We start from the raw sequence: 15,668 nt of genomic DNA, 5'->3' as shown, positions 1-15,668 counted from the left end.
GTCCGGGCGAGTAGCAGCTTTAACTGTGGAGGTGGTTTAAGACCTGCTGTTCGACGATAATGGCAGACAGAACTCGGGGCTCTTCTTTGTATAGTAAATCAGACTATCCTCATTTTTTCAGTTTACGGAAGGCTGGTCGGTTACGTTAGTTTGTCGGACATTGATTCACTGTAACGGCAGAGGAGCTACTCTGCTGCATCTCTATTGCGTTCATGCTCAAAGGAGTGTTCCGATTTAACTTACAATGGAGAACGCCATCTCGGCGAAAATTGCTGATTCCTGAAGTACTTGCGACTACAATCAGAAAAAATTATCTTCAGCTGCACAGACACCTACATATATGCGGTATGTAGCACGCAAGTGACCATGTAAGGCTGGTGGACAGTATCTTGTACCACTACTGTGGCCCGATTAAAATTACTTAATACTTGATATTTCACGCGTTCGACCTGTCTTCCTCCAAACCGAATGTTCAATGTCACTGCCGATCAGTTCGCCTCTGCCAAATTGCCACAACAGTTGGTCAGTTCAATTACAGTTACTTCTCTGGCTTTCTTCATATGTTCCAATCCTCGGTCCTGCCGTTTCCTTTCGCATCTTCTCTCTCTCTCGCTCTCTCTCTCTCCTACACACACACACACACACACACACACACACACACACACAACAAACCGTGCTAACGGAACACGCATGTTTCATATACAGCACTAAAGGAACACTACTGGATCTCCGGCAAAATACGCGTTTCAGCGACTCATATACAGTTACTGTAATCACAGAGATCGGCTTACACTAAAAATGGCGTACAACTTGGCATGGTTGCAATACATCGTGGCCAGTGGTCCACGAGAGGCGTAAGTTAAAAGACCGTGTCAGTAGCATAGCGTAGTGTTAAGCTTACAAGCCTAACGTTTGGAAGGTCGTAGGTCCGAATCTTGTCAAAGGCACCCACATTTTCACTTCTATTTCTTTTTAAATTTCATTGTTATTTATATTTATTTCCTATACTCTCCCGCGTTACTGTAATCATCATACTGACTTTTTTATTTGCTTGTATTTTTCTTCCTACCATTGTGTTCTCGTTTGGAATCTGCCTGTGTCGCCTGTAGTATGCAATGAAATGCCAGCCATGGCTGCTCGTTGTTTGGTAAAGCGGCATCTCGTGTAGCCAATGTGAGGATAGTTTCCGGTAACCAGTGATAGCGGGAACTTACAGTTTGCTTTTAGTACTTATACTGAAATATTTCAGTCTCAAATTTGCTCCCATAGGTTAGCTTTAATTGCCGTGAACAAAACGATCGTCATTCTTTTTCTGTCTTTGAATGTTGGCCACAGTTTTCTCGGACAGGTTGCACGTCACTGGGTTGTGGTTCGGTTACGACATGAGTTTAGATTCAGGGCTACAATAGGCATCGTCTGCCGCAGTTTAGTCACTGGTCACTTAAAATGTGCCGTCAACAGTTCACGTCGCATTTGTGTGAAACCCCGAGGCGGCCCCTTCCAACGTCACAAGTTAACAGCATTAATGAACTGACCCACCGCGTTTATATGTCGCCTGTAACCAAGCAGTAGCCGGCAGCCGATGTGGCAACACTGTAGCAACAAGTAAGAGACGTCGACTGTCAAGTACTTTTAATCGCACTATATTGTTGCACTTTGCTGTTCTATTCTCAGATGGAACGAGGGAAATACGAGTCTCTATATGCTTCCATACGTGCTCTAATTTCTGTAGTCTTGTATACGTGGATCTCACGAAAAATGAGCATTGGTGCCAGTAGAATCTTTCTTCAGCCAGAAGAAACTGCCAGTTTTCTAAGTCTTCTCAAGACTGTTGCGCGAAAAGAAGGTCCTCTTCCCTCCAATGATTCCTATTTGAGTTCATCAAGCAATTCAGTAATACATGCATGTACATCGAGCTAATCCATAACAAATCTAGCAGCATAGCTCTAAACTACTTCGTTGTTTTCGTTTAATTCAACTTGGTAGGGATCCGAGCACTCGAGCAGTACTCACAAACAAGTCGCACTTGAGTTTTATATGCATTCTCCTCTATAGATGGCTACACCTTTATAGAGTTCTCCCAATAAAAAGAAGTTTGGCCTTTGACATCTGTACTATCGATCCTATGCGGTTGTTTCATTCCATGTCGTTTTGCACCATGACGCTTAGATTGTTATAGCTGTGCGTGTTATGACCAGACGAAACTACAGTTGTTGTTGTTGTTGTGGTCTTCAGTCCTGAGACGGGTTTGATGCAGCTCTCCATGCTACTCTATCCTGTGCAAGCTTCTTCATCTCCCAGTACCTATTGCAACCTTTACCCTCCACGCTGCCCTCCAATACTAAATTGGTGATCCCTTGATGCCTGAGAACATGCCCTATCAACCGATCCCTTCTTCTGGTCAAGCTGTGCCACAAACTTCTCTTCTCCACAATCTTATTGAATACTTCCTCATTAGTTATGTGATCTACCTATCTAATCTTCAGCATTCTTCTGTAGCACCATATTTCGAAAGCGTCTATTCTCTTCTTGTCCAAACTATTTATCGTCCATGTTTCACTTCCATACATGGCTACACTCCTGACACTTAAACCTATACTCGATGTTAACAAATTTCTCTTCTTCAGAAACGCTTTCCTTGCCGTTGCCAGTCTACATTTTATATCCTCTCTACTTCAACCATCATCAGTTATTTTGTTTCCCAAATAGCAAAACTCCTTTACTACTTTAAGTGTCTCATTTCCTAATCTAATTCCCTCAGCATCACCCCACTTAATTCGACTACATTCCATTATCCTCGTTTTGCTTTTGTTGATGTTCATCTCATATCCTCATTTCAAGAGGCTATCCATTCCATTCAACTGCTCCTCCAAGTCTTTTGCTGTCTCTGACAGAATTACAATGTCATCGGCGAACCTTTTTATTTCATCTCCATGGATTTTAATACCTACTCCGAATTTGTCTTTTGTTTCCTTTACTGCTTGCTCCATATACAGATTGAATAACATCGGGGACAGGCTACAACCCTGTATTACTCCCTTCCCAACAACTGCTTCCCTTTCATGTCCCTCGACTCTTATAACTGCCATCTGGTGTCTGTACAAATTGTAAATAGTCTTTCGCTCCCTGTACAGTTATCCAGACATAACTACTGCTTTTGTGATTGCTCGGGGAGATGTCGGAATTACAATATATGAAATGTTAGTTTATAAGATACGAAAAGTTTTACTTAACTTGATAGAGTCCATTGCCATAGGAGCGTCTGAAAACATTCAGCTGTCACCGACTATTGAAGTGTCACTTGATGCACCAAATAACAAACTTTCCTTGAGGCACAATATTCGACATTTACAAAACCACTTGTCCATCTGAGACTTGACTGACACTGATCCTACTCGATAATGTTGACTGCTTCAGCTGACGTCATGAATGGGACAGAGTATTTCTATGCTTGGCTGTACGTTTACCTTCGTGCGAGGGCGCTGCAGTGCTCAGGTAGAGGTGTGGTCTTGAGGAGCGCTTTCCATTTGTCGTAGCAGATTTGCAGCAAGATATCGCTGATGTCTGTGGTATCCATATGTGTTACCGACTTTGATGCAGCGCTGTGGTCCTTGGACGATACCACAATGGGAAACAGCACACCTCTAATGCTGTATTCCAAAATTATACTTTTCCCCGCTCATCCGGTCATGTTACATTTTTCTAAATTTAGAGCAACCCACAGTTCATCACACCGTTGCACACACAACGTGTCATGCTGTATCCTGGTACAGTCAATCAGTGAAGACACTGCTCTGTACAGCACAGTGTCCTCAGCGAACAGTCGCATATTGCTGCTCATCATGTCCACCGGAATGTTGTATGTAAAGAACATGAGCAATCCTACCACACTTCCGTGGAGCATTTCTGACTCTACCCTTGTCTCTGCTCAATACATGCCGTTCCTGACAGCGGGCAAGGTTCTACTACTTAACAACTCTTCAAGCCACTTACATAGATTGTAACTCTCTATACCATAGCACGGAAGGTGATGCAGGGTTTCGTCTACGTTTGCATGATTACTCTGCTATTCAGAATAAAGTGCCTGGCAGAGGGTTCAATGAACCGTCGTCAAGCCGTTCCACTCTCGAACAGCATGCGAGAAAAACGAGCACATAAATTTTTCTGTGCGAGCCCTGATTTCTTTTATTTTATCGTGATGATCATTTCTCTTTACGTAGATGGATTCCAACATGATGTTTTCGGAATCGGAGGAGAAAGCTGGTGAGTCAAATCTCTTCCCGTCGCAAGAAAATTGTCTTAGTTTTAATGATTGCCACTAGGATTCACGTATCATGTCTGTGGCACTATCGCCCCTATTTCACGATAATACAAAACGATCGGCCCTTCTCTGAACGTTTTCGATGTCATCTGTCAGTCCTATCTGATGCGGATCCCACACCGCACAGCAACACTCCACAACAGGGCGGATAAGCGTGGTGCAAGCTATCTCTTTAGTAGACGTGTTGCAACTTCTAAATGTTCTGCCAATAAATAGCAGTGTTTGGTCTGCTCTACTCACAACACTATCTATGTGATTGTTCCAGTTTAAGTTATTTGTAATTATAATCCCTAAGTATTTAGTTTAATTTATAGTCTACAGATTTATGTGAATTATCAAGTAATCGAAATTTAGCGGATTTCTTTAGTACTCATTTCAATAACTTCACACTTTTCTTTATTCAGGGTCAGTTTCCAGTTTTCGCACCATCCAGATATATTATATAAATCATACTGCAATTCGTTTTGTCATCTGATGACTTTACAAGACGGCAAATGACAGCATCATCTGCAGACAATCTAAAAGGGATACTTCTATGTCGTTAATATACACTACTGGCCATTAAAATTGCTACACAACGAAGACGACATGCTACAGACGTGAAATTTAACGGACGGCAAGAAGCTGCTGTGATATGCAAATGATTAGCTTTTCAGAGCATTCACAGAAGGTTGGCGCCGGTGGCGACACTTATAACGTGCTCACATGAGGAAGGTTTCCAAACGTTCTCATACACAAACAGCAGTTGAACGGCTTTGCCTGGTGAAACGTTGTTGTGATGCCTCGTGTAAGGAGGAGAAATGCTTACCATCAACTTTTCGACTTTGATAAAGGTCGGATTGTAGCCTAACGCCATTGCTGTTTATCGTATCGCGACATTGCTCCTCGCGTTGGTCGGGATCCAATGACTGTTACCAGAATATGCAATCGGTGGGTTCAGAAGGGTAATATGGAACGCCGTGCTGGATCCCAACGGCCTCGTATCACAAGCAGTCCAGATGACAGGCATCTTATCCGCATAGCTGTAACGGATCGTGCAGCCACGTCTCGATCCCTAAGTCAACAGATGGGGACGTTTGCAAGATAACAACCATCTGCACGAACAGTTAGACGACGTTTGCAGCAGCATGGACTATCAGCTCGGAGACCATGGGTGCGATTACCCTTGACGCTGCATCACAGACAGGAGCGCCTCCGATGGTGTACTCAACGACGAACCTGGTCGACTGCTGCCCTGGCCAGCACATTCTCCAGATCTCTCACCAATTGAAAACGTGTGGTCAATGGTGGCCGAGAAACTGGCTCGTCACAATACGCCAGTCACTACTCTTGATAAAATGTGGTATCGTGTTGAAGTTGCATGGGCAGCTGTACCTGTACACGCCATCCAAGTTCTGTTTGTCTCAATGCCTAGGCGTATCAAGGCCGTTATTACGGCCAGAGGTGGTTGTTCTTGGTACTGATTTTTCAGGATCTAAGCAGCCAAATTGCGTGAAAATGTAATCACATATCAGTTCTAGTATAATATATTCGTCCAATGAATACGCGTTTATCATCTGTATTTCTTCTTGGTGTAGGCCAGTAGTGTAGATTAGGAACAATAGAGGCCCTATAACACTTCTTTGGAGAACGCCGGATAGTATTTCTGTTTTATTTGATGACTTTCCGTCTATTACTATAAAGTGTGATCTTTCCGACAGGAAATCACGAATATAGTCGGACGCAGTTTGGTTAGTAGACGCTTGTGAGGAACAATGTTGAAAGCGATCCGGAAATCTATAAATATGAAATAAATTTGACATCCCCTGTCGATAGCACTTATTACTTTGTGAGTATTAAGAGATAGTTGTGTTTCACAAGAACGATATTTCGTGAAGCAGTGCTCACTATGTGTGAATTAATCATTTTCTGCGAGGTAATTCATAATGTTACAACACAGTATATGTTCCAAAACCCCACTGCAAATCGAAATTAGTGATATGGGGCTGTAGTACTCCTATTTCCCTCTTTGGGTATTGGTGAGATTTGAGCCATTTTCCCGTCTTTGGGTACGGATCTTTCTGTGACCGAGCGGTTGTCTATAATTGCTTAAATACGGAGCTATTGTACCAGCATACTCTGAAAGGAACCTGACTGGTATACAATCTGGTTCGGAGGCCTTGCCTTTGTTAATTGATTTAAGTTGCTTTGCTTTGTTTCTTATCTTGGCAGTAGTTCTTGGTTGTAATACAGGAATATTTACTTCTTCTTCTTTGGTGAAGAACTTTCGGAAAACCGTGTTTAGTAACTCTGCTTTAGTGGTACTGTCATCACTTGACCATCATTCGGGAGGGAAGCGGTTCAAATCAGCCTCCGACCATCCGTATTTAGTTTATCAGTAATTTACTTAGATCGCTACAGACAAACGCCGGGACAGATCCCTGGAGAAATGATTTCGTTCAGCATCCTTCAAACAGTTCGAGCTTGAGATCCGTCTCTGTTGACATCGTTGTCGATGGGACGTTAAACGCTAATCCTCATTTCTTCCTGGATAGCATGGTATAATAACTGTGTACTGGGTATCTCTCGTCTGCTTTTGCAGAACACATAACATCACAAATCAAATTATAGACCTACTCAACATTAATTGATATAGTAATATCAAAGGCACATTAATCTCTAATTAACCTAATTCTGATGGAGTGATAATAGTTTTCCACTCCTGGATAGGGTTGCATCACAACTTGCTGGCGGCAGCAGGCTAAGGCGCGGTGTTCAGGAATTATAATTGACTCGGAGTTAAGTGCTGGGCCCTGCGAACCGCCTTCGCTCGCCGACTTAATAAACCGCGCGGACGCAGACGCAGGCGCCTGTCTGCGATACGCGCCAGCCGCGAGATGCTGTTAGCGGATTATTACCGCCACCACCCCCTACCACCGCCACTCCTCCAGCCGCCACCGAGCAGCCCTCACTCAGCCCCCTGGCGCGGCGGGACTGTATTAGGGCCGCAGTGCGTTAAGTGGGCGCTCTCCTCGCCGTGTAGAGGCGACTTGGTAATGCGGGTGACGTGTCACCACGAGCTGCGCCAAGTCGCGGATAACACCACTCTCTCTCCTCTCCGCGTCACGTACGCAAATGCTATTACGTCAGCAAGTGAAAGAGCCAGGCGGCGCCTTCAGATTAATTCGTGCTGTAGCCTCGAAATCAGCATAACGTTAATTTTTGGCAAGTATACAAGACTCCAAACACGCATATTCTCAGGATGTTCTAACATTTTTGGCGTCATGTTTAGCCCACCTTACGTCAACAGCTCCTCTTGACGTCTCTAATTATTTTAATGTTGCATTGCAAATTATTACGAGGTTTATGAGTGGCCTATCCCGCTAATTTGCTAATATCGTGACTCATTCTCTCAAGATTTGCTTGATGCACTTTACTGAAACGGTTGCAGGTTGTTATACAAACTTCATGCACTCTCTCCTCTAGTTTATTTGAAGTATATATTCTAGGGTTAGCACAGAATTTTTTGGTTGTTGAATTTTTATTACGTTTTTTCCTCAAAGCTATCAGTGCCATTCTAGAAGTGAAATATCTTACGGGTACCATAAATTAAACTGTGAAAAAAAATCAAGAGTCTATCTTTTATACTTCTTGAAAAAACAAGAAATTGCCGTTACGAGTTAATTTAAATAAAAAATTATATTTTAATAGAAAAATCAGCTGAAATGCGGCAGCGCTTCTACATTGTCTGAATGCATCCTCTTCCTTCTATTCAAGGATCTAGCCTCCTTGGACACTTTTTTCGCTTGTCGACTCTCTCCTTACCCAGTTCCTCCAATAAGTCTCACGTATTCCAAGCACTCTTCACTCACTTTCAGTCTACCAGTATTACCTTCAATGTAGTTGATGACAGCATCATAAACGCCAAGCTTCAGTGTAATGGTATCCCACGAATTCATTTTTAGGTGCTCCCGCCCATGTTACATTGTTGAATGACTCACTCATATTTTGTGTTTCCCCTGTCAGACAGTTCTTCATTACACCTGGATTTACCAACACTCTATAAACTGGCTTTATAGCCAACATAACAGCCTCAGGTAAATAACGCTTTTGGGTAAACGTATATGAAGTTCCAGTTGATTCGGCTCTTTTATATTGACATCACTCGCTTGAACGAAGGTTCTTGATTTATCAACTTTTACCTGATCAGTGGTTTATGTATTCCTAAAAATGACCTAAGAAACAAATTAAATTAAATATACTTCCAGTCAACTAAATTTAATTACTTGTACAACAAATCAGTCAGCAAATTACAAATTATGTATATCCTTAAAAATAAATTATAATTTCTCATCAAAATAGTGATTTACCCTTCTCTTAACGAAAGCAATAATATTAATGATAATTTATTTTGTACTTCCATCTCAGAAAAAGGAAACACATCAGTTAACGTACCGAGATGGCTGACATTTCACCTATCTAAAATTAGTAAAAACAAAAATACTGATGCAACAGCATGAGCACACATAGTCTGTCAGCATCCATTTGACGCTGTCTGCCACACGCTGTTCCCATACAATTATGTCAGCTTCCTTCTGCGTAATGTCTTGTGCTGTCATAAGGGAAAACACTCAATTCGAGGCCACTGAATGATACGTTACCCCAACTGGTCATGGCCCCCATAGATAAGTCAAAAATTGGCGAGTGTGCAGGTGGAAGATGGAGTACGCTGTACGGGTGACTTTCTGTGTGATGGATGATCTCTTGCAAGAAGAGAATGGGTTAAAGATTGGTTCAGTGGTTACTGTTGCTTCAAAATGGTTCCGCGCGGTTCTGTTGATCAGGCTTACTATTTACAACTCTGACAGACGGCGGCAACCGCTCTGCAAAAAGTACTGTACTCCAGAGTGTCCAGTTCACCCCATCAGCGACAGAAGTTTTTCTGGATGAGGGGTTTGCCTGCTAGTTTTTATTGACTGGAATCTGCCAGTTTGCAAACCTGTACCACGTGCTGCAGACTTCTAGAAGCAAGAAATGCTCCGCAACCATTTCCCACACGATGTTTCACCGATACGGACTAATTTTTACTCGGCGGTATTCTTGAGAAGGTTGCGTCTGAAACCATCGTTTTCTTTGCAGTCTTATCTCTAGGACTGAGGGTGCTTGCTCTCTTACAGTTCTTCTACAAGCATCACTGTTCATGTGTGCTGTGGCGGACGTTGGTTGCAGTGATTGTTTTCTGCGATTCTGGATGGATTCTGCATCAGCAGAGTGGAGCACTTTGACACAAAGTGAATCAGGCCGAAGCGCCTCCTTCTGGTTTTAGTGTGGAATCTTAAACATTTCACCGCGTCGTAGTTGCTAGAAGACCGCTTCCACTATAACTCGTCCCACTACTTTGGACAGTCTTAAAATTTGGACCGTATACCAATTGCATAGCAGATTTATGGTACAACTGGTCACGTGGAATCGTATTCTGAAATAAGCCGAGGGAGAAGGCTCAGTGTCCTGCGTTATTGTTTCAACCAGCTCGTTTCAGAACCCTACCCCATAATCCAGATTTTTTTCCTGTGCTCCCCCTGAAGTCTTGGAAATTTGTGGTAAGTTCCTATTGGACCAAACTACTGAGGTCATAGGTCGCCAGTCTTACACACTACTTAATCTAACTTGTACTAACTTACGCTAAGAACACACGCACCCATGCCCGAGGGCGGACTCGAACCTCCGAAGGAGGGAACTGCATGAACCGTGTCAAGGCGCCTAAGACCACGTGGCTAGCCCGCGGGACTCCTCGGAACTACTTGAGGCTACTTCTGCTCACAACGGTGGAACGGTGACTTACCGAGTATCTGTGTAGAGTAAATGTAGATGTTGATCTATATTCTTCTGTCAAAATTACAACAGTTTATATGATACGTAATTCTTTGTTGCAGCCAGTGCTGTGCGAAGCGTCGTACGTTCTTCTGGAGTACGCCAGGACGTCCATGTTCATGTGGATGTTCGTCGAGGGGCTCTACCTTCACAACGCCGTCACAGGTACGTCTCATTCACATTACATACGCTGTGTGTAAATTATTGTCCATTCTTCACAACAATTACGAGGGCAGTTCAATAAGTAATGCAACACATTTTTTATCTGAAACAGGGGTTGTTTTATTCAGCATTGAAATACACCAGGTTATTCCCCAATCTTTTAGCTACACAACACTATTTTTCAACGTAATCTCCATTCAATGCTACGGCCTTACGCCACCTTGAAATGAGGGCCTGTATGCCTGCACGGTACCATTCCACTGGTCGATGTCGGAGCCAACTCCATTGATTGCCGTTTTGTTTCAGGTTCGAAGTGATGAACCCATGTTTCATCGCCTGTAACAATCTTTGACAAGAAATTGTCACCTTCAGCCACATGACGAGCAAGCAATTCCGCACAGATGGTTCTCCTTTGCTCTTTATGGTGTTCGGTTAGACAACGAGGGACCCAGTGGGAACAAACCTTTGAATATCCCAACTGGTGAACAATTGTGACAGCAGTACCAACAGAGATGTCAAGTTGAGCACTGAGTTGTTTGATGGTGATCCGTCGATCATCTCGAACGAGTGTATTCGCACATTCCGCCATTGCAGGAGTCACAGCTGTGCACGGCCGGCACGCACGCGGGAGATCAGACAGTCTTGCTTGACCTTGCGGCGATGGTGACACACGCTTTGCCCAACGACTCACCGTGCTTTTGTCCACTGCCAGATCACCGTAGACATTCTGAAAGCGCCTATGAATATGTGAGATGCCCTGGTTTTCCGCCAAAAGAAACTCGATCACTGCCCGTTGTTTGCAACGCACATCCGGTACAGACGCCATTTTAACAGCTCCGTACAGCGCTGCCACCTGTCGGAAGTCAATGAAACCATACGAGACGAAACGGGAATGTTTGAAAATATTCCACAAGAAATTTCCGGTTTTTTCAACCAAGATTGGCCGAGAAAAAAAATGTGTTGCATTACTTATTGAACTGCCCTCGTAGATACGATGTTTTGATTAATAAAGCTGTTTATTATATTTTCTAGGGTTATCAGCCGGGTCGTCGAGTCGTGACTACAACACAATTTCATTATACGGGAATAGAGGTTTTCTCGGCTAACTTCACTTATAAAATCTCGATTTATGGGCCGAGTCGTCGCGTCATGTTGTAGCAAATTCGTACTTGTAATCCTGAGGCCAAGTCGAAATATGAGTACCGGTACATGTCGATCTTGTCATCCGGGACACCAGTTTCCAGCTAAGAGCTCTGGTTGGGATTTAACGTTAACAGCACTTCATGGATATTTTGATGTACCAAAAATGTAGCGGGGGGGGGGGGGGGAGGGGGGGATGGTTGGCAACGTACCGAATAGACAGACATGACCAGGACTCGAGGACCCGATGCCACTCCACGCCGCCTTGGATACTCGGCAGATACGTTTTCGGTCCAGTGGATATAAAGAAACGACCTGGACTTGAACACGACACTTTCCGTAAAGACGACGAGTGTCAAAGTGGTCTAAACACTGCGGCAACACCACTCTACGACTCGACCGATAAATCGAAATTTTATAAGCGAAGTTAGCCGAGAAAACCTCTGTTCCTGTATCCTGAGATTGTGTTGTAGTCATCGATACTACGAACCCTCCGTGAATGGAACAGGGGAGATGTGCATTTAGATGTATCTGTTATCAGAACAGATACGCTCCGATTCGTGTGATCGTTCAAAGTAACTCGCAAGTAACATGTTTTCCTTTCCGGACGATTAACAATAACTGGGAACTGCTTTCGGATTTCTTCTCAGATCACATGCTCCATGACTGCCAATCATTTCGAGAATTCTCGGCTAGTATCACTGCTGTGTATAACAGTGTTGAAGACCGTTCTCAGACGTCACCTCATTGGAGTCTTTAGTGTCTACACTGTTCCTGCTAAGTGATTTGTATGACTGTTATTTGGGAGGAGTGTTGGTGTTACATCACGGTCCGGTAATGGTTGAGTTTCTGCAGTTCACATGGGCTGATCAAAATTATTGCGATCATCGTAACTCTGAGAAGAAAATGGCTAACTTCCATTTTATTCTCACTCAAACCGTGCATGTGGTTCATTCCTAATGATCTCTGAACAGACGGAGTTTTAACTAAAATACTGCTTGAGAATGGGCGTGATATTATCGTCAACTGCTGGCGCCGTGTCGATACAACCCGAAAGCTTTTCTTCTCTTGACGATCTTTGACAATTTGAGGAACGAATATGTAAATTCCTGTATTGTGTGGCTGTTCCTTGAGCTCTACTTAAAACAGCTGTCCCCGTAACTGTTCTCTTCTGCTACCTGTTGTGACCCGACAAGACTACCCGTGTGGCTCCGTATTTCAGCGAAGTGGTCCGACGTGAGCGCTTAAGAGCCATTATCAGCCCTGTCTTACATATGCATCAATACGTACGTAAATCCGTCATGAACACTTTCTTTCTTCCTATACGTTGCAGTTTTCAACGTTTCCATATAAGGAAGTTACTGCCAAAGTTAATGCTAACTGATGACAAACTGTCTGTCAGGGAAGTTCAGAAGATGGAGAGGACAACCAAGTAAGTCAGAATGACACGGACTGAAATGTGGTTGCGTCCTAGAAAGACGAATCTTCGAATTCACCGATTATGAAAGACTGTAAAAGAGTAATGTTGGGCAGACTAACATTAACACCAAAAAGACCCAAAAACAAAGAAGTTATTTCCCATAAGCCACATGCTTCAGCGCTGGCTGCAGATGCAAAGATCCGGTGTAAACCTTTTTATTTTGATGATAAATTCATGGATGACCTTGTTATGTACAGAAATATCTACGAGATGAACAATCGCGAAAAGTAGCACAGCTCTCGCGACGCACGAGGCAGAGACCGTGTAGAGAGGAATGCCTTTCTGTGTCTACTTCTGTACGCAGGAACTTACACAGCTTCCCATCTCTATTACAAAGACGCGTGGGAAATACATGGGCGTGATGTAGTTGCTATTCCATGTAGAAGATTCCACTTTTTATTTCGCTGAGTAAAAGGACTGGCAAACAAATAGCTGTTCATTAACTTAACAAGACTTAGCAAGATAAATATTAGAGGTAGTATACTCCTGGAAAACATGTTACAACTGACGAGCAGCTAATTCCATTTCTAAAACTATGTACTTTCCGACAGTATCAGCTAAAAAAGTGAAAGAAGGGCAACGTAAACATTTTTAGTTTGGCATACTCTAGAAAATTTTATCTTGTGAACTCTTATTAAATATATGTACGGGCAATGGCAAATGGGCCTTTCAGCAGACGAAACAAGCCTTCAGAAATAGTGCTACGTCTTGTTATTCCTTTAAAAGGTACCGGGAAAGAGGGTACTTAGTGACAACTGGTAAATCAGAGTGAATCTTGCAAGAATTATATTGGAAAAAAATTACTGTTTTAGTCGGAACATTCTGAAAAAACTAACCAAATGTCCCCTCACAATCTTTGCCCAATGAACAAATAATTGTGGCTAAAAACCAAAATCTCTTGTCAATGGTAAGACCAAGGTAATTTAACGAGACCCGCCAAGTCATGTACGTGCCACCAAAAGTGAGTTGGCAGTTGGGGGTTTGAGACGGGATCAGAACAGAATTGCTTGATATCTCTACAGGTGCCCATCAATACAGTTTGAATTGTGGCAGCACCTGAAAACTGAAGTAAAGATAGCGCACAGGATGATTTCCTCTCTCGCTTGCCTGCATGTGAGTGTAAACAGGGGACAGCACAGGTCTCGAAACTGAACGCTCCTCTAACCCGGCCAGCATCGGTTTTGAGCTGCTGCAATTACTGCAGTTGCTGACGAGGGATCATCTCTTCATCAGGAACGAATCAGTCATCTGGAGGACATATCATAGACAACCAGTTTATATAACAAGCCAGACGCGGTCAAAAACTTTTGCTGTATCAACGAATACATCACTGGCGCTCACTTTTTTACTATTCGCTGTAAAAATGTAATCGTTGACGTATAGGGGATAGTGGATTGTGAGTAATGGGAGCGGAATCTCTGTTGTTCTCGGAGGCGGATATTGTAGTTGGTAAGGTATTTCTGGAGCGATTGTAGTACAACAGTACCAGAAATTAACCGAGTAGTAGACATCTCTAAATACTAAAACTTTTGACGTCATTAAAAGATCATCTTCATATCATGAATTAATTTCGTCTTGTTTAAAGAAATTACAATGGAATCATTGTAATTTGTTACGTACCTAGATAATATTATTACGTGATGGGAAAAGGCAAGTAATCAGCTTTTTGATGTGTATGGTAACGGGGCTGTGATCTGTTTCCTGGATTTACTTTTAGCGATTGGAACTACGATCACTCCTTCCGTTCACACCTAAATGCCGATTTTCATGAAATGTTGCGATAGTTTCGTTTCTTGTGTTGTCTGTGTCTTTCTTTCTATAAACACGTATTAAATTTACATGCTACAAAGGAAATTCATTATTTTGACCTCCAGATGACCAAGAGTAATTCTGCACTTTGATTGTTACTCTACATCACTGTCCCTTTCATCTGACCTATAGCTCACACTCCAGCTGTAGTTTTTGACATAGTTATGAATATCAAAAATCTGTAAACAGTCCATGTAAGTACGGTAACTAGAACACAATGAGCCTCTCAACACAACCACTCCAGTTTCTAACAACAATGATCAGAAACACGGAAAAGAAAATCGTGCATATGGTATACATTGTGAGGAATAGTTTGGCGTTAGGAAAGGTTCCGACGTTGCGTTTGATAATGGATAGCAAGACCAAGGCCTACAAAATGTGTTCCACAACCTAAAACGTTGCAAGATATAATTCTTAAGGAAAGAGCTGTACGCTACAGGGGAAGATGGCTGAAGCACAATATTCACAATGCTTGGATTGAAAAGAGTGTATGATAAATGCAATCTTTTGTCCCTCGTGTTCAATCTGCACATCAGTGAAGCAATGACGAAAACAAAACGGAGGTTCAGGAGAGAGATTAAGAGACAGAGTGAAAAGAGATCAGTTACAAGATTCGCTGATGACATTACTGTTCTGACTGAATGTGAGTGAGAACTGCCGGCTCTATAGAATGAAATGAACCGTCTGACTTGGGCTCCACGAAGCTGACGAAATGAAGAAAGTCTGCTACCTAGGAAGTAGAATAACAGTGGACAGCAAGGAGGACATGAAAGTAAGTCTAGCAGGGGCATACACACAATTTTGGCCAAAAGAAGTTTATTGCTGTCAAACATTGGTGTTAATCTGAGGGAGAAATTTCTTAGGATGTATGTTTTGAGCAAAACATTGTGTGGAAGGGAACCGGGG

At 42.9% G+C, this 15,668-nt stretch overlaps 1 protein-coding gene across 1 annotated transcript in view; it reads left to right on the top strand.

The window, feature by feature from the left end:
- LOC126150417 (PDF receptor-like) overlaps window positions 1–15,668 on the top strand; it is a 435,326-nt gene that overhangs the window by 313,866 nt on the left and 105,792 nt on the right. The window contains exon 7 of the mRNA XM_049915876.1: window positions 10,234–10,336. Within this exon, the coding sequence (XP_049771833.1) occupies window positions 10,234–10,336 (103 nt within the window). The remainder of the gene's footprint in view (window positions 1–10,233; window positions 10,337–15,668) is intronic.

Source organism: Schistocerca cancellata, chromosome 2 (genome assembly GCF_023864275.1).
Source record: "Schistocerca cancellata isolate TAMUIC-IGC-003103 chromosome 2, iqSchCanc2.1, whole genome shotgun sequence".
Classification (NCBI taxonomy): domain Eukaryota; kingdom Metazoa; phylum Arthropoda; class Insecta; order Orthoptera; family Acrididae; genus Schistocerca; species Schistocerca cancellata.
The sequence above is the reverse complement of the archived record's forward strand: the minus strand, read 5'-3'. Positions and strand labels throughout refer to the sequence as shown.